The sequence below is a fragment of the Phalacrocorax aristotelis genome, chromosome 19 (assembly GCF_949628215.1).
Source record: "Phalacrocorax aristotelis chromosome 19, bGulAri2.1, whole genome shotgun sequence".
Classification (NCBI taxonomy): domain Eukaryota; kingdom Metazoa; phylum Chordata; class Aves; order Suliformes; family Phalacrocoracidae; genus Phalacrocorax; species Phalacrocorax aristotelis.
In genome coordinates this window covers 1,384,863-1,409,277 of record NC_134294.1, presented here as the reverse complement: position 1 = coordinate 1,409,277, position 24,415 = coordinate 1,384,863, and the positions used below count along the sequence as shown (strand labels likewise).

Genomic DNA, 24,415 nt, shown 5'->3' with positions numbered 1-24,415 from the left:
TACATTTCCCAGAGGAGAAAGCTGTGGCGAGGAAGGCGAAGGACACACAAAGCACGCCTGGAATCTAGTTTCATTTTATTTTAGCAAACTGCATGTTCTTCACTTATCAACATCTCTACATTAGCAATTGTATAGCTCTCCAACTTCTCTTTAAAAAAGGGTAAACAAGAGGTGACAAAACTCAGGCTCTTCATCTCTTAAAAACATTTGCAAGTTGGATTCAAGAAGACTTTTATATATTTTGGTTTTAATAACAGATGTGGCGTGGAAACACTAATTCAAATCACCCGCCTAATCGAGAACTACCCCCTTTGGAGCCCCTGTGGCATCAGATGCTCAGTAGACGCCGTAGCCTCCGTTTACTGAAGATCTGACTCGCCGTCAAACAAACCTTGCTGGCCTGAAAGGAGCCGAACGCGCCGCCTCCTCAGCCTGTCGCAATAACGGCCGAGCAGAAAGAAGCACCTCCAGGACGCAGTGCAAGTGCTGTATATACACCGCTTCTTCACAGAAGCGTTAGGGACCTCGTCATGCAGGGGGTCTAGGGAGGACTCTTCTGCCGTTGTACCTTCTCATCAAGAATCTCATTCCCCATCCCCATCCTGTTCCTGCTGTCTAAAGATATAAAGATCTTCTCTGAAGAATTTTTTAAAAGCCAACCCTCCCCCCCAAACCCAAGAGGAACACCGTAAAATGTACAGATTATATATGTCCTAGAAAAGTCCTAAAATTATTGCAGAAACTAAAGATGACTCGTTCCAGGGGAGGGGCAGGCACGAGGCACAGCATTGAGGTCTAACAAATGCTCGGGTTGGTTTGATTTAGTTTTCAGCTTTTTCCCCATCATTCAAAAAAAAAAAAAAAAAAAAAATTAAAGAAGTGTTTAAGCATCAGAACTAAAATACAAATGCACGTTGACTTATAAAACAAGATTGTGGATTTGACCATGGGATTCCCTGACAGTGGAAAAATTTTACTTTTTTGCCCGGAGAGATTTCCTCATGGCGGATTTGCCCTTGGCAGAGGGTTTCACTTCCTTCCTCCCGCTGGCTGCTGGTTTCTTGGAAGAGCTGCCACCAGAGGGTTTCTTGATGGCTGGTGCTGCTGGTTTGGCTTTCTTAGCAGGGGTTTTAACCTTGGGAGGGGGCTTTGCCTTCCCCCGACGGGCTGCAGGGGTTTTTCTTGGCTTGGGCTTGGACTCTCTTCGCTTCATCGCAGGGGCCCTGCTCTGTGATTTCGGAGGTGGTCTCTTCTGCATCCTGTCAGAGAGAGAGACAGCGCAAGATCTCAGTGGAGGCGCAAATGCTACCCGGAGCAGAGCTGCTGTCATCAATTTGCATAAATGAAGCAGATCTTGGCATCCCTGTTCTTTACCGCGGGTGTTCCTTTATGCAGCAGTTCATTCCATTAGCTAAATCCCAAAGAGCAAGAACTCCTCTGGCGGATCTCGCCGCACTAAGCACTTCTCAATCCCCACAGTGCTCTGCCAGCGAGGTTTCAAACCCCTTTGCTGGGCATATGAATGCACAAATAACAACGACGAGTCAAAGTCAACTGTCGGAACAATTAAGAGACCTAAGCACTATCTCTCCTCTCTAAATGGAATTTTATTACTTAATTTAAATCCACATTCTGAGTAAGGCAGGTTTCATATCTGGCTACAGGACTGCAAATAATACTGTAGGGAAAAGTTTTCCTCAGGAAACGCTTAATAAATACAAAAAGTCCCGTGTGAAACGTCACACCTTTGTATCGCACAAAAGGTGACTTTAGGAGACCAAAAGCAATACAAAGAATAAATACAGGCTCTCTTCTCATCTGGAGGGGAAAAAGAGGTAAGCTTCAAAGTATGGAATGGGGGAGATCACTATTGCTGGAGCAAGGCATAATTAGAAACAACTTCTTCCGACGCCTCTGAGCAGCAGCCTCGTGGATAAATAACCACACCAAGAGACAAACCTGTGACTCTACAGCTGTGACAGACACTTATTTTATCCGAAGGAGCCCGTTTATCTCTCATGCTGCCATACCTCTTCTTTGGTGGTGGCTCCTCCTCCTCAGACTCTTCCTCTTCAGATTCTTCTTCCTCTTCAGATTCATCCTCTTCTTCCTCATCAGATTCCTCAGAGTCCTCATCCTGCTGCTTCTCTGGGTAGAGCACATCTGGGCTACAAGAGGGTTCTTGTCAGAGCGTGACTTACTTCTAAGGATACGACTGCAGGCTGAGCAAGCCTTGGGCCACCCTGGCTTTCATCAGGCACTGCTGCCCATCCTCCTGAACCCAGAAACACCCCCAAGACTTCTGTGTCTCTCTGGAACCAACGTTATTTAGTCTCTGCAATGGCCGAAGGGTGACAGACTGTAAGTAACCACGGGATGCCCCAGCCCTAAGCTGCTCTTTCTCCAGTTCTCTCCTCATCGCTCCTTCTGTGCAAACACAGGAAGGCAGACACCAAAGGGACAAGATGGGGTTCCAGCGACCCTGAACACAGGCTGAAGCCACTGAGGCCTTTGTACGTATGCAATAGAACTGTGGGAAGCAGAGACTTTACTGCCCATGCTGCCATTTGGCTCTTTGTGGGACACTAAGCCACCATCCCTGGGCTCCATGTGGCCCAGCAAAATATACACTCACAGCAGGCGAAGAAAGGCTGGTTTGGTCTTACAGAAGCTAACCTAGGTCATCTTCCCTCCTCCCACCTCTCCTCCACATCAGCATTAAGAGAGGCAAACAGCTCTTACTCCTTAGGAGCACCCTTGCATGAAGAACACCACACTCGGCCTGCTCGTGTGAGTTTGTTTTAGCATGGGAACACTTAAATATCCCCTATCTTGCAAAAAAAGCATCATGACAGAGTACCTGCGAAGACAGAGCCCAATATTTTTATTGCCCTTAAAAGCTTCCCTTGCCAATGAAGTCAGCTTTATGTTCCCTTACAGACATCCAAGTAATGTACGGGTGACAACGTGGTGGTTCATCAGTTATTAAACCCTCCACAAACTTCCCTGTAAATAGGGGATTGGCCTATGAACTTCAGCACTGCTGTCTGGCTGACCTGTGCGACACTCTTCTTGAACATCGTTTTACAGCCAAGCTCTTTACCTAGGATAATAAGGGAAGCAAAGCTGAAAGGTTCCACTGAAGCCCTTTCCAGAGATTTGCTCCATCCAGCCATTCTTCTCACATTTCTGCAGGGTTCTCTTCAGTAGGTGCACTGTGGGAAAAAAAATGTCAGAGAAAGGTTGCGTTACTATCTTTATCCACTTGTCTGACCTTAATGCTGTCTGCAGTGCCCTCTGAAATCAGAGATGGAGCGTCAGGATGGAGTCGCCTTTGCCCAGGACACCTGCAGAGGAACTGAAACAGCACTGAAGACTTGTGAAGACATCACTGCGTGCTCCTTTTTGCACTCAGCGAAGAGCAGCTGCTGTGCATAAGGCCTGGCTGGACCACTGTGTTTAGAAGTTTTAGTATGTCTTATTTAAAGGGAAACCCTCTTGCAGTTAATTTTCAGGAAGAAGATACAAGATGCAAGTGTTTGTTCCTGAACACTTAGCAAGAGTGGTTATAGATTCTCCAAAGGAAGAAAGGAACAGTACAGGTTTTTGATGTCACAATCAAGGGATCCTCCTTTATAAACACATTCAGCAGCACCATGTAACAACTACTGTCCAAATTTAACCCAAGTCCCAGCTTTCTTCAGCCTGTTCTCCAAAGTGTTTTTTAGAACAAGTCTTTACTCTGGTTTTGCCCTCCTGCTGTTCTAAATTTCACATGTGGTGCATCTTTCCCCCGTTCTGTGGTGATGGGGTTTTTCTAAGGAAAAATATTTGGTCTAGAAATACGACAAATGCACTTTTGATTTCAGTTTTCTGTTCCATTGTGCACTGTGTAAAAATGGTAACCGAAACTGCACAAGTACAGGGGACCTTTGTCTCTGGCAAAGGGCTGAAGTTGTTTGGTCAGTTCAAAACCATTTTCAGCTTGAATTAGAGGGACCATTTACATATTTAGCTCCCTCCAAACCAAGGGAAAGCAAGGCTTGCCCTCAGGCACATTCCAAAGAAGTTCACTTGAGGAATGCGAAGAGAAAAATCCAGAGAAACACAGCTGGCTGACCTGTCATCTGAATCTGTTCTGTACGATCAATGCAGAGGTATTCACTCCAACCACTTATTCAACACTCCTGAAATGGGCTTTTACCAAGAACGGACACTGCACAGCAAGAACCATCTGGGACAGCACCATACCTTCACCAGCTTGCAGGTTGCCTCTGCTGAGAAGTTTTACTCTGAATGGCACTGGAAGAGCTTGCACGGCAAATTGAGTCGATTGTAGCCATCAGTTACTAGTGTTGCAACATTAGGATTGTCACAGCTTAAGAACTCTTTAAAAACCCCACACTTTTATAAACAGGAGGAACACATAAAACAGGGCTGTTTTTACTCTAGGTACCAGAGATCAACAGCAGCACGTAAAGGATTTGACTCCAGTTGTTAAGTACGAGGTATAAAATGGGGAGGAGTGCAGAGCACCGGCTCTGCTCTGCAGTGCGTACCCGCCTGCAGGTCTTCCTCTGGTTGCTCTTAAAACAGAGCAGAGATCATCAAAATTCCTTTTATGTAATGGCAGGAGAAAGAAACCAACAGATTTGAAACTGACACTGAAACAGAAACTGAAATTTCCTTATCTGACTTGCAAGACTGACAAGCACTGGAGGCTGGCTAAACACACGCCTCGAAGGACATGGGCAGTTTCCAGTGGTCCTGAAAATAAATCGTGCACAGGCTTAGCAAGCCTGGAAACTCTCTTCCCTGCCCCAAGATTAAGAAGTCACACTTGACATCAGTCTCTAATCAGCAAAAGGCCTCAGGCAACCTCTTTAGCCTGCGTTCCTGCGAGGGAACATGCACTCCTCTGTATCAAACAGCCCTGCATCAAACAGCCGTGCTGATGCTGTGCTCCAGCTCCAGGTGAGGAGTGTGGGATCAGCAATCTCCTCTCCGGCCCCATGGCCTGAGGAATGGCACCAGCACCGTGACACCACAGTAACAAACTGATCTACTGTTAGTTTTGACTCTAGTGGAGACTGCTGTGAGCTCATCCTGCTTCAAATGACCTTCAGCCTCGGTTAAACAACCGCGTTGGGGCTCAGACCAAATAATGTAAATAAACCATTAGAAGATCTGCTTTAAAGTCTCTGTTAGTATTGCTTCTGCTAGTGCAAAAGTCAAAACAGACATTAGTGTCATTTCTGGGAACAAAGACATGCCAAATCCCTTCCCAAATACAACAGGATTAGTTTCTCTCCTCACTTGCTTGACCTTTTAAAATAAGAGCCAAAGGATCTCAAACAAATCAGTAAGAGGGGTGCTTGTGAATTTTTAAAAAGTTAGACTATGGAACTTCTCTAAATAAAAATCAACTAGGAACTGCATTTATGCCAAGCTGTAGCCTTTCAAAATAGAGTGAGACAGATGAAATCAACTTGGTGATTTAAGAACAACAAAATACTTGAATACAATTCCCTCTTCCTGGGAACTGCTATAGACAAGAGAAACATGCATTATGTCTCCCAAACTAGGCTTTGTCAGGCTTGAAAGGAACTAATGGGAATTAAAAACACTGAGCATCTCTGCAGCACAAAGAGCTGAGCAGCTGTCAGTTCCCCAGCAAGCTCAATGGAATAATTTAAAGGTGCTGCACAGACACATTTGCAGCTGCAAGACTCTTTTGGCATGTAAGAGAGAAGCGTTACGCAGGTCAGTACTTTACCCTGGAAGTTGGAGTTGGTCCCTGGGTGGTTTTCCAGGATATACTTCTTCAGCGCTGTGGTGGAGCAGGTCTTCGGTTCATTCATGGCCGCAATAGCAGACAGGATGGCGTCCTCCATCAGAGTCCCACCCAGCAGGGGCTTCTCCCCTGACTTCTTCAGCTATTTTCCAAGGAGGAAGAGAAAAGCATCAAGACAAAATTCTCCCAAACCAGGTCAGGACAAGCTCCTCTGCACCAGGTGGGTCGGCGCTCCTGCATTAGCACAGATATGTTTTATATTAAAACACTGCACAGGGAATGGGGCTCTCCCAGCTTTAAGGGGGAGGACAGGCCTATTCAACTGGGCTGGAGTGCTTTTTATCGGTAACACATTGTCCTAATCCCTAGACACACTGCAAGGATGTGGCAATCTAAGGGCCTATCACTCAGGGAAGGAAATAAATCAGATCTTCCTCCATCCCACAGACCAAATGTACCCAGGAGACTTCCATGGCATAGACAGGAAGAAAAGACATTTCAGACATCTGGGGTACCTACTGCACTTACAATTAATGATGGAAAGGAAGGCTTACCCCACCATCTCCCCTACTGTGCTAGTGAGTCAGAGCTGAAGCAGCGTGTGGAGCACGCTAAGCAAGGAAGGCAGGGGGGTCTGCTCCAGAAATGTAGACCAAGAGGAGAACAAGAGTTCTACTGCTTCACAGTTTGACAACTCCTGAATATGACAGGCTGCTAAAGAAAGGTGTACCCAATGAAACCGGGCAGGGAGAGGGCGTGTTAACTTATATCCAAGGCTTGTGGTCAATACAGTCAACAAAACAAGATGAACTCTGGCTCTGACCTGGAATGTCCCAGATGCTCCCTTCCCTGTGATCTGCTCTAACTGGCCCTTCTCTACAGCTCTCTGCAGGGCATTCTTCAACAGCTGGGGTCTGAAATACAGGAGGATAAAGCGTTACTGACACACACCGACAGCTTAAAAAACAAACAGAGAAACAACGCTTTATACAGAGCGTGAGCGGCGCAGTACTTACGAGTGGTACCTGCCTACATACAGACATTTTAAATGGAGATCTGTCAGCAAGCGCTGATTACATGAGAACAATGTACGTTAGCGGAAAGTCAACTGCAATGCTTTCTTGGTGTCACTGCGTATCCAGAAACAGACAAGCTTCCCTTGAAGGACTTACTCATCTTGAAAAGCATCTTTGGACTCGGTGGGCAATGAGTCCGTCAGCTCGCAGACAAACAAGGGACTGAGCAGAAGCCCCCGCAAGAGGTGACCTACAGGGTTTTCCTGGATTTGCTTCCTCCCCAAGCCTTGATCCCCTCTGTATGGACAAACTTAAAGACTACTGTAAGGGTGTGCCAGCTAAAGCATCCAGAACCAAGTGGGACAAGATCCCAAGGAGTGGCCGTCACATCCACGCAGCTAAAGTGACCTGGTTTTGGTGAAGGGCAGAGGTGTGTAGAGCAATGCTGATGTCGGCGTCAGGAACAAAGATTGGGTGTGGAAGGATGCAGAAAAAGGCACAGCTTTTCCTCAAGCTCGACAACACAGAGCACCACCTGTCTGCTGCCTGCTGAAATACTGAACTGAATCACTGAAGTGAAGCAAAGCCAGAGGAGGGCTGCGTTTCACTGCTCCTCTGCCGCTCTGCTTGCAAAAGCGTACTCCTGCACCTACCTGATATCTACTTTGAGTTTGGGGTAATACTGTGACACATATTTCTTGATCAGGCTGTAAGAAGCTTCCTTCGGCTCACAGAGGCGGGTGAAAGCCAGTGGCAGGATATCTTCCAGCTTGACTTGTTGCTCTGCAGTCGAAGCGGAAGTGCTTTTCTGAAATACACATACTTTTACACATCAGTGGGGCCTAAAACTCTGGGATTTCTGATCCAGCAATGCACAGGTGGGGAGAAGTGCTCCTGGCACTGGCCACAGATCTAGAACATCAAGTTCTGTAAGATAGTTCTTTAACAGTTTAAAAAGTTTAGCAGTTCAAGTAAAATCAAGCAAATTTGGCTGGAATTTTTATAGGAGTCTTAGGAAAGTTTTACAAATATGAGTTGCCGAGTATTTAACAACATCTGTATTTTTAATGGTTTCCTTCCTCTTTCTGCAGCCATTTTCCTCTGCTGCCCCTTAATGAGATAGGTGAAAATGATTCACGCTGACATGAAACATAAGAACCAAAGGCAAAGACCTGTTTACACAGGTCAAATCTTCCCAAAAATGAACAGCTAAACGGGAATGCATTTTTTTTTCAGATGATGGAATGAAATCTTGATTGAAGCCAACGCTCCTTTCTGAATTTTCCTCCATCCCTTTGTTACTATGAGGTGGGGATGATCAGGAAAAAAAAATGGTCTGTTCTTTATACAGAAAAGTCAGGGGGGAAATTTGCTGGAGTTTAACGATTTTGATGCTGAACAGCAGCTTTGCAGACGGTCAAACAGGTGAGGGTGCTCCTCACCCGGACAACTGCCTAACTGCTGGCTGAATTCACCCAAAACAAAAGCAAGCTATTCATTCTGCTGCACTAAGAACAAAGACACTGATATGCTGCACACAAGAAAAGTGATGTGTTAGCAGTTATCAGGTGCCTTGCTCAAACTTCTCGTGCAGCCAGTGAGCTCTATTTAAAAAGAAGTTACGCTGCAATTAGTTTCCTTCAGTGCCCTAGTGCCAAGGGTGTCAATGTTTCCTTCAGGTTTAGGACTTTTGGTCTCCCCAGTAGCCAAGAGATAAGCACCAAGGCGTTACAATACTCTCTGGGTTCACCCGTCTAAGGTGCAAGGGGATCAGCAATTCCAGCTAAGCATTTTGTAACTGCAGTGTTAGAAATGTGTTTCACACACCCAGCGCGGCAGGGAGTGGAGAACAGCGGTGCTGGAACCACGACTAATTGTGAGGACTAGGGTCAGAAAACCCCACATCACACTTTACTACCTCAGAACAATATACACCCAACAGTAGCAGCTTTCTTCCAGAAGCCTCAGGACATTTCCTTCTTCCTCCCTCTGCCCTCACAGCTGATGGAAAAGTGTTCAGCTGACAGCCCTGAAGACTGAAGTCTTCCGTTTATCCATGCAACAGATATAACAAACAGCAGTAGCATAAAGCTCTCTTACAATACCTGAGAGGCATCTCTCTCTACCAGGTAAAGACAGAAGAGGAGCTTCATGGTTATTCAGTTTTCTGCCTCTGAACCAAAGCCTAGGGGGTTAATGTAAACATTTTAAAACTAAGATTTTTATTATTCTACTTGGTTTTAATTTCTCACACTAGCTTTCTGATTCTGATTTTAATTGAACGGGTGTTTGAATAACTTCTTGGGGAGGAAAAGTACAGTAAGGAGGAGAACGCTCTTTGACTGGGGTCAGGCTGCATTTCGTAAGATACATGTGTTTCAGTGCAAGATTTTTCAGAGTATTGTTGAAAATATCCATCTTACCTTTTTGTCTCTGGCTTTTGGAACAGTTTTTCCTCCATTAGACACCACCACAAAGCTCCCAGAAGCTCCCTTTCCTTTCACCTAGTTAGAAATAATGACAGTTTCAATCTTTAACAAAGTAACTCAGAATTATAACAACTTGAAAGAGACTAATTGACATCGTTAGGCAGTTTTTGAATGCACGTCTCCCTGGCGATGGGCTGTTACGGCAGAGGCCCGATTTGAACCCACTGACATGTCACTAAGATTAGAAAGCACGGCCAGACATTAACAACATACTCTGCTGTCCTGACCAGGAGACCCTAACAGATACCACAGGCATACATTAGAGTGGTAAAAGAAACGTGCTGCTGCAGAAGTCACGTTGTTAGACTCAGTTTCAAGACGCATGCTGCTGCAATGCTACATGACACAACACCAAGAAACGGTCATAAATTGCACAAAAGACAACCGTGAAAAGTATCTGTTTGACAGAGCAACACAGAAATTCTGTCAGTATCTAACAAAGTGGAAACAGGGATTGATTAACCTCCACAAGGGAGAACCTGATCACCCCAGAGGCCTGCTAACGGAGTTTAAGAAACTCCTATGTAATTCAGTAATAGCAGCTCCAGTGCTGCTCCACAAAGCAGCTCTTACCTGTCTAATGATTCCTCTCTCCAGCTCCCTTTTCAATGCTTGCTTTAGAAGATAGCCTCTCCTCTCAAGCTCCAGGGAAGGGTATTTGTGGATGATGTATTTACGTATTGCAACGACCGATGCGCCACTCTTTTGGAAGCACGCCTGAAACAGAAGCAAAAAAGTTTGTAGAAACGACCTGCACTAAAATGAACCTGCTGTGGGTCTGGAAGAACAGAGACTGAGCGGATGCATACAGGCCAGCACTTTGGCACTGGATGCCAGGGCTGGCCTTTTTCCCCACAATGACTCAAGAGCATAAAGTAAGATAACAAGATACTTAACTTCCCCCTTCAGAGTAGCTGAAGAGCAGACAACACAAAAGCAGCACAGCAAGCACATTCAACAACTCCCCTGTCCTGAAGCACTTACACGTAATGGCTTAAGCACTACATGCTACTACAAAATACAGTTACCTTTTGGGAAACAATGCTGCACAACTGGTAAGGCATTTTACTAATGTCAGACAGAGTCATCATTGAGTCAGAACAAGTTGCCTGTTATTTTTTTAAGAAGTTGGAGGATTGACATCACTAAACTAGTAAAAAAACCTAAGGTGAAGTTCATATTTTGAAGATATAGCAGCTGAAAATTAAGACTGGGGGAGTCCAGGCCTCCTGCAAAGGCCACGTGTGTGAACCAAGCCTCAAGAGGAGAGCAGCAGCACAACTGGAACAGCACAGGTCTCTTCTTCCAACCAGGAGGGATACAGTAAACCAAGACCTACACCGCTCTGGAATGCAAGTTTACAGTATTGCTATATTCAGTTCATCATCATGATTGTTGTGCATGTATTGAGTTCATCAGTTTATCTGTCCTGAATTAGAGTAAGTTAATGCTGAAAAAATAGATGGATTAATCAGGTAAATCAAGTTAAATATGGCCCGAAGGCATGCCAAATTAACGATGACAGCAATCAACCGGGTTATGACATCCCAGCTGTTTCTAATAATATAATGGGGGGTGGGGGGGACAAATTCTAAACAAAGAAATAAGCTACAGGTTCCCTCATCATCATCATGGACTCACACTTCAGCAAGATGGGCCTCCAGGCAGAAGCACACGGGTCTTACACACCAGGTTTCCTGCTAACAGGCAGCACTACCATCCGTACCATCAGAAAGCTGAAACTGTGTTTTTAGGCGCACAAATTATTCTGCTTTGTGACAGATGAACAAGAAGAGAAACATTTGTCTCCTGCTTACCCTGATGGCCTCAGTTAAAATAGCATCCATTTTGGGACGTGAGGTGGCAGCCATCTGAGTTTGCTTCTGTGCTCTAGCTAGCTGGCTAGCAGAAAGAGTAGCCCACGCAGGAATGGTCTTTTTCACCTTCTTCTCCTTTTCCTTAGACTGATCCTTCTCGCTTAGGAAAAATACAAAGCAACAGTAAGACAAGAGACACTGTAAAACAAGCCGACAAGCAGAACAACAATGAAAAGTCCGGAACATCTGACACTGAAAATAATTTAAAGAACATTTGATGTTTCTATTAGAAAAAAGAGACCCTATCTTGATATTCAGCTTCACACATGTTCTAGAGCAGCACCTAGACTTGACCGGTAGCTTCCTCCTGAGAAATATGAGCACCTTTTTAAAGGACCCATCCTATTTTCCCCATCTCTCCCACCACCTTCTGTATCTGTAGAACCTGACTTTCTTCAGAATCCTACCCAGATCCCAGAATTCTGCACTAAGCAAGCCTTACTCCTTTTTGGTTTCTTCTGAGGCCTTTGTTTCCCCCTTCCCTTCATTCTCAGGTTCCTTTGGCTGTTCTGCTTCACTGGATGCAGCAGGCAGGGTTTCATTCTCTTGTTCTTCTCCAACAGAGGCAGATTCCTCAGAGGTGACTTCTGTATCTGAGAGATGTGAAAACGCATCAAGTTACTGCCTAAAACCAGCCCCTATTCTTCAGGACGGCAGTGGGGGGGTGGGAAGCTTAAGAACACACCCCCAAAATTATTTCCCACCAGACAATTTCTTTTCTCTAATTTGAACAGATGATTTGAATGTAACTTAAGTGAACAAAACTACTGAAAGTTTCAGTAAGGTGCATCATGTAGCATTTTCACAATGAACTAACTCCTCCAGTCTTCTCTTAACTCGAGAAGTTACTGTTGCAATCATCCCTCATCAGAGAGGCCTGGGTGGGGAAGGGAGGGGGAAATCAGTACCCTGAAACACTAAGATTTTCCCCTAGGTTGAGGCTTATGTGTTTTTAACTCGGAAAGGTGCAAAACTATACGTCTCCACAGGAAATTTACATAGATACATACAAGTAGCTTTGTTACGACCAACTTGTTTCAAACGCTGCTATTCCTGCATCCCACACTGCAGCACCTGAAGGATTTTAACCATTCAAATCACGTTTTTCCAGACTCGGCAAAGCTTTAGCTTGCACATGCATTGGCAGAAGCACTTGTCTATCAGCAGGATCAAATCCAGTCAGAAATCAACTCACCAAGCACACTAACTCCAGTATATTTAGCTGAGAACAGGCCTTAGAGATTGGGCTGCCTACTAGATAAGATGAATATAAACTGCCATTACCCGCTTTTTGGATAAAGAACTGTCCACCATGACTGCTCGATGCAGCAGACAGGTTCTCTATCTCTGAGAAGGAGCTTAAGCACTCCAGCTACGTTCCTGTGCATAGTTTTCCTATGGAGGCATTATGCATTTAAAATAGGCGGTGTATCAATAGTTAGTTTCGTACATAATTTATTTATTTGTGACACCAAAGAGGACAAAGTCAGTGAAACTAACTGAATATGATACCGAAATGACACATTCTGAGAAACTCAGGTGAGGCTGATAAGACCAGACACATCAGACTAGATTTCATGACACATTGTGGTAAAATCCTTTTGTTCAGGAAAAGAAAGAAAGAAAGAAAGAAAAAATACTTGTTTTTTCCACTCATTAACTCAACCTTTCAATCTTAAGCCATCTTCCTACTGAAACTTCACAGTTTCTACCTTTACTCTAAAGAATGCGCAAGCTTAAAAGGGACTATATTTAGCTATATTTTCATGACAGGAGTGTCAGGGCTTCACCACAGGATAGGAAGGACAAAACAAACGGGTTCAGACTGGAAGGAGTGGCTGCAAAATACAACTTCCCAATAATCCCAGAAAAGCCTGTGAAAAGAAGCTAAGCATCAGTAATATTTTAACCATACCAGTGAGGTTGTTTCAGGAGTTTCAGGACACATTCCTATGGTTGCATATATATTAACAATCCACTCTAGAACTATTACCGTACCCGCTTTGACCTCTTCACCTTCAGCAGGTTTGCTTTTGGGAGGAGTTTCCCGGGAAGAAGAATTCACCGAGCGACGGATTGGCATTGTGTCGTCTTCAACTTTCTAGAAAAAGTATACAAAAATCAGTATAGATGCTGCAAAGAATCAGAAAGTTTTTGAAATGGGATTAAAGTAAATCAAAGCAGCATATGTAGAAGTATCCTGGTTACATTTGGATTTTTCAGAATTTTAAAAGACAGCAACCCTCAAACCAGCTTCTTTGAAGCATACTAAGAGAGGACAGTTTCACATTTTACAGTTATAAAAGAGGTATCTTCTTTTCAATCCCAAATTAAAGGAGATGACCATTTGAGGATTTTGACAAATACAACATCTCAGGGAAAGCAGGGAAGGGGAAGGAGAGTGCCTACAGGGTTTATGAGACTCCCAATCAAGTTTCCTACAAGCAGCGGAGAAAGAATACTGAGTAACCTTCAGCAGGACTGGAAGTCAAGGACTGATCCAAGGGCAAGCTTGGAGAATGGGCCAGCCCCTACCTCACTTAACTTGTCCGTGTGGATCAGCTGAGCTCCCGTTAAGAGTGGAAGCGCCTTATGATGCACGGGTTCAGCTTCAGACAGATCAGTCGCCATTTAAATTAATTTCTAGCCCCAAGTGCAGGTAACACTGTGGAGCCCCAGGTTTTAACCCCAAGGACTTTTTCCTAATGGTTTTCACAGTGCAGTGAGGAGTCAACCTAAAGTACAGAAAAGATGTGGTGTGAAAATTAACAAAACAAAAACATCTACGTCCATGTATCTAACAAATTAAAGATCAAAAAGAAAAGAAGAATAAATGACTTACAGCTTATGACTAACATAACTGACAATCAAGACTTGCATTCAACAAAGATGCTAAAACATGTAGGCAAACTTGAGCGCTATGGATGTAGCAGAAATGGTAAAGGTGTAAGCCGGACCTGCAGCCTACTTCATTAAAACATATCTGAAAGAATAAAGAGGCTCTTTAAATTAACAGAAAGTGTTATCGAAAAGCAAGTATTGTACTGTGCCTAATGTAAGACGTTGCGGTAACTAGTAAGTCATTCACTTTGGGTTAAAGCAGGAGCTGACACACTGATCCAGCTTCTATCACTCTAAGGAATTAAACCATTAAACCTGTTAGAAAATATACACACTGGGGACCCAAACCATGCCCCTCCCAAACTAAACCACATGCAATTTATAGAAATTAATGAGTCCTTGAACAAGAAAATAACCATCAAAACAGCAGTCTCCATACCTTCTACAAAAAAAATTGAAGCTTTACAAAACTCTCCTCCAAACACATGCAATGCCATGGGTACTGAATGAGTTAAGCTTACTTTAACCCTCATCAGGTCTCACACCCGTTACTACCATTACACTTCTACAACCTTTCTTACCTGTTGCCCATCCTCCTGCATCAGCCTCTCCTAAGGAGAGGTGTTCCACTCTTTCATCGCACACCGGAGACTTTACTTGCTCATTCACTTCCTCTTCTCAGAAAGCCTCCTCTAAAAGCCTCAGAAGCAAAGCCTCACACCCCTAGCAAACCAGGGCTAGACCTGGCATCCCCCATTCCATCCAAAGATCAAGCTCCAGACTGCCCTCTTCCCCTCCATACAGAGAAATAGGCAAATGCTCTCAATTTCTACCTATTCTGTATGTTTTCTTCCACACAGACAAGGTGGCAGACACTTACCAGGAATTTTCACTTCTAGCAGGTATTTTCCCAGCCTTAGTGTCTTCCTCTTGAACGGAGACCTAACATCACTCCTGGCACTGTTTTCAAGACGACTTTCACCACGGTTTCAGCACTTTGCACTGCATTCTCCATTTTGGGGGGTGGATGCTCCATACCACATCAATACCACCTCAGTTACTCCGTATTCTTGCCCAAAAATACAGGCCTCTTATTACTCAGCAGTGGGGACCCCTAATCGATGGGAGGGACTCTCTCTACCTCAGTGATTTTCTCAGGCAAACCGAAACCCACCCCGTCTGCACAAAGCACTTCTGTTAAACCTCCAAGCTGTGCAAGTAGTTTCCATTAAGAAATCAGCCGCAGTGAAAGAAGAGTTGAGGGGAATGCGCGTCAAGATACGATGGTTCTCAAGGACTGGTGATGCAAGAGGCTACATCATTGTACCTACGAGATCTCCTTCCCAAACAATAAACCAGTAAATTAATAAACTAAATTCACTGCTGCTGTGGGTGGGTCACATCAGGGGCATACGCCTATGGCACAACCGACCAAGAGCCTTTCATTTCAGGACAACTAGACATACATGTCACTAGGCACCATTCCATGGGAGATGCTTTAAAAAACATTCATCTAGCTGGCCATCCTCAAAACGCAGCGCTTCTGACAGCTAAAGGCAGCCTATCCTCTCCTGCAACATCTACGACTTCTCCTTTGACACTAAACAGTCATTCTGAAAATCAACACTGACCGAGTCCTGCCTCAGCACCAGTAAAAGCAAAGGCGTGTAACAGTGCCAGATGATTTCTTCTGAGACAAAACAGAAAAATCAAAACACACTACATGCCAAAAACAAAATAAATGAGATGAATGAAGCTTTCTTATGAAATTTCAGGATGGGAAAAAAGTACTAACGGCCAACTAGAACAGACAAACTATGGCCCAGCACTTTTTTTTTTTTGGCCTATTTTAAGTGAAGAAAGCGAGAGGAAAAATGAAAACTTTCACCAGGCTTCAGCTCAGTATGAAATGTATTTTTTTTTTTAGCAAGCATAGCCTGAAGCTCTTTAAAAAAAGCCAGCGTTTTAAAGTGTGTCCTAAAATAACCAATTACAGATCCATCCTCAGGGCAATTGGTTGGGGGCTACAAAAGATGCTTTCCCTGAGCTCACTAACACACACATACAAGCACGCACTGTGGCTGACCTTGTCCTTGTATTTATTTTTAAACTGTGCAACCCGCATGTCACACACATGAAAACAAAGCACTCCCAACTTTGACTTCAAATTCCCAAGGTTCTAAAAATCCTTTTGTTTAGAGCACAGTGTAAACAATTTGAGTGTTTTTGCTCTGAAGAGTGCAACTTAGCACAGCACAATTCATAACTTCAGTGCCTAGGATACACGCAAATAAGCCATCATCCAGCAGTAATTCAGAGTGACCCAAACAGGAGCTCGTTGATTCCCTCTGCATTTCCATGCATAGATCATCTCCTGCTCAAAAGGCCAAGGGAATCAAAGGGGCAGGACGATTATCTCCTATTGACTTCAAAGCACCGATATTCAAGGGGCAAAGTCACAAGCACCACCTTGTGAAAGCATCACCTCTTTTAAGCCAGACTGCTCTTGCTTAGCCTATTTCTTTCCACAAAGGGATCAAAACTAGTTTTCTGGACTGAGTGTGAAATGTCAACTACAAACAGGCCTGAATTTAGTTTCTCAAAACATAAAGCAAAAGACTAGACGGGTTTGCAACAGCAATGCAGAAAAACTCTTCCCCCCCACCCCATCCCTCCAAATAAAACAGATTTATTTAATGGAAAAATCAAGTCACACAACCAACTTTTACCTGAACACCCTATTTCATATACGGGACACTAAGACATCTTCAAATGTGTACCACAGCTATGACTGCAAGCATCACTCTTAAACAACTGGAAAATAATAAATGTCTCTTGCGTTTACACAAATATCAAACAAACAAATATTGTGCTTAGAAAGTGGGAAGAGGCCATCAACTGAGGATGCAGGTTATCAAGGTGGTTGCTGGGTAACTCTCATGTACGCTTAAATCTGATCAACTGCCAGAAAAAATAATCACCATCAGCAATGAAACATCAGGACACCAATCTTTTCAAAATGTGGCTTGAAGTACAGCCAGTAACTCCTCAAGCTCATTTTCATAGAGTCGTTAAGGTTGGAAAAGACCCTTAAGATCATCGAGTCCAACTGCTGATGTATCACTGCCCAGTCCACCACTAAACCATATCCTCCAGCACCACATCTACCCTTCTTTTAAATACCTCCAGGGACGGAGACTCCACCACCTCCCTGGGCAGCCTGTGCCAATGTTTCACAACCCTTTCCGTGAAGATGTTTTTCCTAATATCCAACCTAAACTTCCCCTGGCGCAGCTTGAGGCCGTTCCCTCTCGTCCTATTGCTTGTCACCAGGGAGAAGAGTCCAACCCCCGCCTCGCTACAACCTCCTTTCAGGCAGTTGCAAAGAGCGATAAGGTCTCCCCTCAGGCTCCTCTTCTCCAGACTAAACAACTCCAGCTCCCTCAGCCGCTCCTCATTTTCCTATGGGTCATTTGAACTGCAAGTTCACAGATTCCCCAACCACCACGAACTAGATGTTTCAAAGCTGGTGAAGCAGCAAGGACCTGACAAGCAACAAACCCCCCCCCGCTTTCTGGATAAGCAGGAATGGCTGATAGTGTCCAGCCTCCCAGCTCAGTGAACAACCACTGACGGAAGATCCAGTCAAAGGTACAGGCAGCTTTCCATGAACTAGTATGAAACACTATAGCAATTTCCTCCTGAGCTATCGGCTCATTGTCAGGGAGAAAAAAAAAAAAAAAAAAAAAGGGAGGCTTCAGCTGAGACACACATGTTTTGGATAATATTTCAGGAGAGTGGAGACCCCCCACCAAGGTAACATGCACAAGAACCCTCTTTTTTAAAAAAAAAAGTCAATTTGAGGCATAGTTTGGCTGACTCCTTGAATTTCTGCTGGCCATAAGACTTTCCAGCTTATCTAAGATTTCAATCTCATTCGAGGGAAAATATTTCAGGATAAAATCAGGTCTCAAACATGGCAAGCCAACTGTCACAGGCTGGCGGAAATACCAAGTCACAAGGACTCAGGGTAGGGTGCACAGGCTGAGCTGACTGAAAACAAATATGCAATGGAAAAATGAGACAGCATATCCAACCCTGTGCCGTTAAGGGTGTCCACTTACTGTCACACGACACCGGTGATTGATGTACTCTTAGGCATGACTTGGTATGTGGTACACTACACAGGTCTAGAAATCAGGTCAAAAAGGGCTAGAAAAAAGTTTTTACGTTCTTGCAGATTCGAAGCGAGGGTGTCAAGGGATACAAAACCACCAACCTTACAGGCAACACAAGCAAGAATGACTTTATTATCAGAAAGGCTTAAAAAGCAAAATAACTGGATTTCAATAACAGGCTATTGATTATTGTGCAATTATCGACTAGTTTCTAAAGCTGAATTGAGCTGAAGAATTGAGAGAATTTGGCACATACAGGACACCCAGGTGATGGGGTGCCGTCAGCACAGGTTTATGAAAGACAGGTCCTGCTTAGCCAACTTGATCTCCTTCGATGGCAAGGTGACCCACATAGTGGATGAGAGAAAGGCTGTGGATGTTGTCTGCCTGGACTTTAGTAAAGGCTTTGACACTGTTTCCCACATCATCCTCCTGAAGAAACCGGCTGCTCATGGCTTGGATGGGCGCACCCTTCGCTGACTATAGCGCTGGCAGGATGGCCGGGCCCAAAGAGTCGTGGTGAAGGGAGTTAAATCCAGTTGGAGGCCGGTCACAAATGGTGTTCTCCAGGGCTCAGTACTGGGGCCAGTTCTGTTTAATATCTTTATCAATGATCTGGATGAGGGGATCGAGGGCACCCTCAGTACGTTTGCAGGTGACACCAAGTTGGGTGGGAGTGTTGATCTGCTCGAGGGCAGGAAGGCTCTGCAGAGGGACCTGCACAGGCTGCATCGATGGGCCGAGGTCAAGCGTATGACATTTAACAAGGCCCAGGGCCGGGTCCTGCCCTTGGGTCACACCAACCCCAGGCAACGCCCCAGGCCTGGGGCAGAGGGGCTGGGAAGTGCCCGGCGGAGAAGGCCCTGGGGGTGCTGGCTGACAGCCGGCTGGGCATGAGCTAGCAGTGTCCGGGTGGCCAAGGAGGCCACCAGCCCCCAGGCTTGTGTCAGCACTGGTGTGGCCAGCAGGAGCCGGGCAGGGATGGGGCCCCTGTGCTCGGCACTGGGGAGGCCCCACCTCGAATGCTGGGCTCAGGTTTGGGCCCCTCGGGACAAGAAGGACCTTGAGATGCTGGAGCGTGTCCAGAGAAGGGCAGCGGGGCTGGGGCAGGGTCTGGAGCACAAGTGTGCTGGGGAGCGGCTGGGGGAGCTGGGGGGGTTTAGCCTGGAGAAGAGGAGGCTGAGGGGAGCCCTTCTCGCTCTCTGCAGCTGCCTGAAAGGGGCTGTATTGGGGGGGGGGGTGGGGTTGGTGGCTTCTCCCAAGTCACAGCCAATAGGACAAGAGGAAAGGGCCTCAAGCTGCACCAGGGGGACATTTAGATTAGATATTAGGAACAGTTTCTTCACCAAAAAGTTTGTCAAGCATTGGAACAGGCTGCTCAGGGAAGTGGTTGAGTCACCATCCCTGGAGGTATCTAGAATACATGTAGATGTGGTGCTTAGAGACATGGCTGTGGACTTGGCAGTGCTAGATTAGTGGTGGGACTCGAGGATCTTAAAGGTCTTTTCCAACCTAAACGATTCTATGATTCCATGATTCTATGAGGAACACTTAAAAGTCTCAGAAGCTGCAGAAAAAAGCACAGGAAACGTTAATATTTTCACAAAGCAAAAATGGAAATCCAGACAAAACATGCCCAAATATTATCTACTAAATGGCAAGTTGGACAACTTTTTCCAAGAATTCTGGACCTCTGAAATCCTCAAAGCTCTCTCCTAAAAATCCAGCTCAGGTAGAAGATACCTTACCAAAACCCTCAATATCTCTAACATCACAGAATGTATCATGGAGCAACATCTTTGATACAAATTTGCTTTACAAAATGTATCTCTTAAAAGTTCTCAGCTGATTGCCTGCTTCACAAAGATGTTCCAGCATTTGCTGATCTCCCTTTTGTTTTTGCAGCTCACAGAGCTGCCTGTTGCCTTGATTAAGCCAGACCAGTAGTATTTAGTAATTTATAACAGCCTTTAAACCTGCAGAGGAATAAAATATCTCACTGAATACAGAATACAAGTTAGTCCCCACTTCTAATCCTTATTTGGCAACCTGCTCAGAAATTCACTCCCGTTTCACATCTGGCTGAGCATTACTTCACAACTGGCATTCCCATCAGTTTTGTTGCCATTCCACCAGTTTTGTGCCAACTCTGTCCCGGTCCTTGAGGACACCACACTGCATCAGTTTCCTGGGAGGTGTCCTAGTTAAGCAGACCTTTCAATCATGTGCCTCCTGATTAAGCTACAAGGGCCGTATTTGCAACCCTCTTGCAGTTGAGTCTCCCAGAGATCTGCTACAGGCTATCTGAGCCCCACGCTGCCACGAGCATTGAAAACCATCTTGTTTCAATTAAAGAAGAACTGGTCCAATACAAAGATCCAATAGCTCACCACTTGCCAGGCAAGAAATTCTTTGGCTTGACTAGTGTTACAGTTTCTATTTCCATCTACTCCTTCCCTATAGAGTGCTAAGGAGGGGAACAACAAATCCCAAGTACGTTAGTTAGGGTTCAGGGGAGCACAGTGAACACCTTTCACGACTCTAGTATCTAAACATGTGTATTCCTACATACAGAGACCCAAAGGAGAGTTTTTCTAAGTCTGAAGATACATCTTCATTTCAGGGTAGCACTGAATTCGGACCTGTGACTCCAAAGGCCGCAAATGCAACCTGACTTACACCTTGCCTATCCTGTTGACTTTTACAGAGGAGAACAAAGATTAAATAAACACTGCCCTTCTGCACACACAGGTGCTGCTTTCACTACTTAAAAAAAAAAGAAAGAAAAGAAAACAGCACATTAGTACAGTGAGATTGATGCTTTTCCTCCCCACCTGGGACTGAGCTGAATGTCTCGGCTAGGATATAACACTGGAACTCAAAGTCAGCTCAGTCTCAACAGATGTTTATTAAAATACAAGTAACAACCTGTGCCTCACCTCCACTATTTTTCACCACCAAGAATGTTGGCTCAATATAGAATCTGAAACCCAAGGTGGTTTTTTTTCTCCCTCAATCTTTGACCTACACAGAAGACAGTAGCAGCACATCATTTCCGTGGCCTGGATTATCTCCTCCTGTACCCAGGAGTCTTTCTTCACCTGCCCAAACACATAGCCAAAGCCAGGCAGTGCACAGCTTAAATTATGCCACCACCATACCGAGAAACTCGCAAGAACTTCTGCTAAGGGATTAATACAAATCAGAATTTCTGCTGGCATAGCTGTCTAAAAATAATCCCTCTCCGCACTGATGCTCAGGACTGCGACAATGACAACCTCTGTGGAACAACAGTTTTTGATCCTTGATCCAGATTCTCCATGTGCTGCCACTGACACAAGCAGCTAAGGAATTAAATAGCCTATATTAGAGTGCATGGGGTTCAGCTTCAGGTTTAGGTCACAAACTTAAAACTAACCCAACATGAATATCCACTGCTGAAAGTTTCACAGCCTTGGATGAAGTGTCTTAATTCCAGGATCCAACATAATGAACTTTGACAAACCACTGACACTTGAATGAAAATTCAGGCTGCTAACATTACATAACAGGGTAAGAACTTTTTTAGGCAACATCCTCCTTGCTTAGATGGATTAAACTTAAAACCACAATGGAAACCCTCCTCCCAAACTATTACTTGTTCAGCCATCACTTATTATTCTATAATTCAAAACTAGATGTAATAAAAGCTATGATTTCCTTACAGTCTATATAAAACCCACTCACACCTCGCATTAGAGTCCATTAATTTAAAACTGCTTTTATTCTCTCTCAGGGAAGTTAAATTCCTCAGAGCACCCTTGGTCACTTGTAACAAAACACTGACAAAAATCAACCCATCAGTTTCTATTGAAAGGGAACACAAAAGATATTCTGAAAACAAAAATAATTCAAGCAGCTACTACATGGGGAAAGTGCACGATGCACTGAAAAGCTAATTAATTAGGAGGCACACACAGGTAAAGGGGAGAAAGGCTGCAAAAGCCAGTAGATGTTTTCAAGGCTTATACACATTCCTCAGTTCTGAGGATCTCCCACTCTATCCACTAATCTCTTTAAGTCCCTCCTGAGGAAGGTTAAGTGTTCCCCAGTCCATCAAAACACCTCCATTCTGTAACCAAACTTATCAGCGATACCTTCCTCTGCTCTCATTCCCCCTACACACACTGTCCTCACATGGAGTGTAATAGCAGAGCATAACAGCATGACATTGTTTATAAACACGAGTACTTCTGAACCTTCCCCACCTCAATAAGATAGCTGCTTGCCAAAGACTGTTGGCCAACTATTTCTTGAAGATGCTAAAAATACTATTTATGGTAAAAACAAACAAACAAACAGTCACGTGTTTGGAAATCAGAGTGCAACTATTACTCCAAAGACCTGATTAGAACCAAGAAGTGACACGCTTGTTAACCCAGAAATAATTCAGCGGCCAAGTAAGACTCCTGAAAAGAGTAACCTGTGAAGTACCACAGATATCAGCAAACTGTCAGCCTCTGCTACCCTTTAAAAGGAGGAAACACGCCCACAACCCCACACTATCTAACTTTTATTCTCCTGCAGCACAGGCTGAGCAGTCCCTCATGGTTTGCAGACACTGGTGACTGTGAAAACAGCAAGAATACAGGCAGGAAGGATTTGTTCTGAACAGTGTCCTCAGGTACCATAAGCTGGTGGAGTCCCTCTGGCCTGGTAAGAGCTACACCAGCTTACCAGATTTTGCTATGCTGCTCCTCTCTCAAGTCTTTGCAAAGTTATCACCAAAAAAACAGTCCAGAGTGCCAATAAGGATAATGGCTCCAGAACGGAAGCCCCTCTGAAACAAAACTGTTCCAGACTGGAATCTAACAGGCTTCTCTACAGAGAAGCTGTTAGAGACAGTGTTAGAGACGCACGTCCAACAAGGGGAAGACAGAAATTAACATTCTTTAACCAGGCTGTGATCACCACGGGGTCTCGGGAAGGAATGCAGAAGCACCTAGTAGTCTCACGCTTAGGCCTGTATCCATCCCCAGCAGAACTGGGAGGGATTAAGAGCTTTTTTGGAAGCAGCACCCCACTGAAGTGTCAGAGTTTCTCCTCGAGCAGCAGCACTCCGGCCTCCGATGAAGTGGGTTTGTGGAGGGGGAAAAAAAACCCACGACCAAGCAACCAGAACGCGGGAAGGGTACCGCGGGAGCTAAGGCACTTCCTAAGTTTATAAATAGCCATTATTTATTGCGTCGCACCCCTCTCTGCCGCTAACCTGCCCCCCCCCCGCGACCCGTGGGGCACCCGCCGGTGCTTACCGCGTGTCAGCGGGACGGGGGCGGCGGTTCCGACGCCCTCACCTCCTTTGTGAGGGAGGCCGGGGGCCCGCACCCCGCCAGGCCCGGCCGCGGGGCCCGCACACACCCGAGGGCCGGGGCCGCCTCCGAGGGCCTGGACGGGGGCGAGCCCGGCGCACCGCGGGCCTCCCCGGGTACGCGGGGAGGGAAGGGGAACGCAGGCCGCCCACCGCGACAGCACCTCCGCCCCACGCAGCGTGTCGGCGACTCATCACGACATCCCCCCCGCCCGAGGCCTGTCAGGCGCTGAGGGGAGCTCCGGGGCCCCTCCGGCGGCCCCGCCAGGCCACCCCCGCGCCTCACACGCACCACTCCGCGGCCTACCGGGCCCGGCCCGGCCTCCCCCCCCCGCAGCGCCGGGGTGGGGCGGTGGGACGGGACTCACCAGCGGGCCCAGCGGACACAAAGCGGCCCCTCTAATGGCGGCGGCAGCGGCGGGAGGGGGAACCGGCGGGGGGGGGAGGGGGGTCCGGGGCAAAGGGGCGGGGGCGGGATCGCGGGGGGGGTGTGGCCGTGGCGCGCGGCGGGGGGGCGGGACCGCGGAGGCGCCGCCGGCCAATGGGAGGCCGCGGGCATTTTTCGAACACCGCCCCCCTGCCACTCCACGTCGCGCGGGCGGGGGGAAGAGCGGAGAGGCGGGGAAGGCCGCGCATGCGCAGTGCCTCCCGCGCCGCAAACACGGCGGCGACGCGGGGCGGGGCGCGCGCCTGCCCGCCCGGCGGCCGTTCGCGGCTTTGCGCGCGCGCTGGCCGCCGTCTCTCGCCTCGCTGAGGCGTTTCCCGCCTCCACCCCCCCCCCCGGGCTGTCACCTCAGCGCTGCCGGGCAGGGGCCGCCTCCTCATTCTCCTCCTCACCTTCCTCCGCCGCCGCCGTCAGAACCGGGCCCTCCA

At 46.1% G+C, this 24,415-nt stretch overlaps 1 protein-coding gene across 6 annotated transcripts; it reads right to left on the bottom strand.

The window, feature by feature from the left end:
• Positions 1-58: 58 nt before the first annotated feature.
• On the bottom strand, positions 59-24,012 carry HP1BP3 (heterochromatin protein 1 binding protein 3). 6 transcript variants are annotated; one of them, XM_075114153.1, is made up of 14 exons: positions 23,487-23,842; positions 14,019-14,159; positions 13,712-13,911; positions 13,175-13,277; positions 11,619-11,769; positions 11,117-11,276; positions 9,873-10,016; positions 9,234-9,314; positions 7,464-7,618; positions 6,618-6,708; positions 5,777-5,936; positions 3,104-3,215; positions 2,031-2,168; positions 59-1,259 (listed from the first exon to the last, which is right to left on the bottom strand). In XM_075114153.1, the coding sequence occupies exons 3-14, from the start codon at positions 13,805-13,807 to the stop codon at positions 974-976; spliced, it is 1,677 nt and encodes a 558-aa protein (XP_074970254.1). In that variant the 5' UTR covers positions 13,808-13,911; positions 14,019-14,159; positions 23,487-23,842; the 3' UTR covers positions 59-973. The 6 variants fall into 6 exon arrangements, with proteins under 6 accessions (XP_074970254.1, XP_074970252.1, XP_074970250.1 ...); XM_075114151.1 differs by lacking the exon at positions 23,487-23,842 and adding an exon at positions 14,898-15,770; XM_075114149.1 differs by lacking the exons at positions 14,019-14,159; positions 23,487-23,842 and adding an exon at positions 23,911-24,012.
• Between the last annotated feature and the right edge of the window lie 403 nt (positions 24,013-24,415).

Excerpts from the sequence above, each read along its gene's own strand:
- HP1BP3 (XM_075114149.1), bottom strand. The coding sequence starts at position 13,807 with ATGGCGACTGATCTGTCTGAAGCTGAACCCGTGCATCATAAGGCGCTT. Across the intron at positions 11,770-13,174 it reads AGGTGAAGAGGTCAAAGCGG|ATACAGAAGTCACCTCTGAG; the intron begins GTACGGTAATAG and ends CACATCTCTCAG. Across the intron at positions 2,169-3,103 it reads TGCTTCCCTTATTATCCTAG|CCCAGATGTGCTCTACCCAG; the intron begins GTAAAGAGCTTG and ends ACCCTCTTGTAG.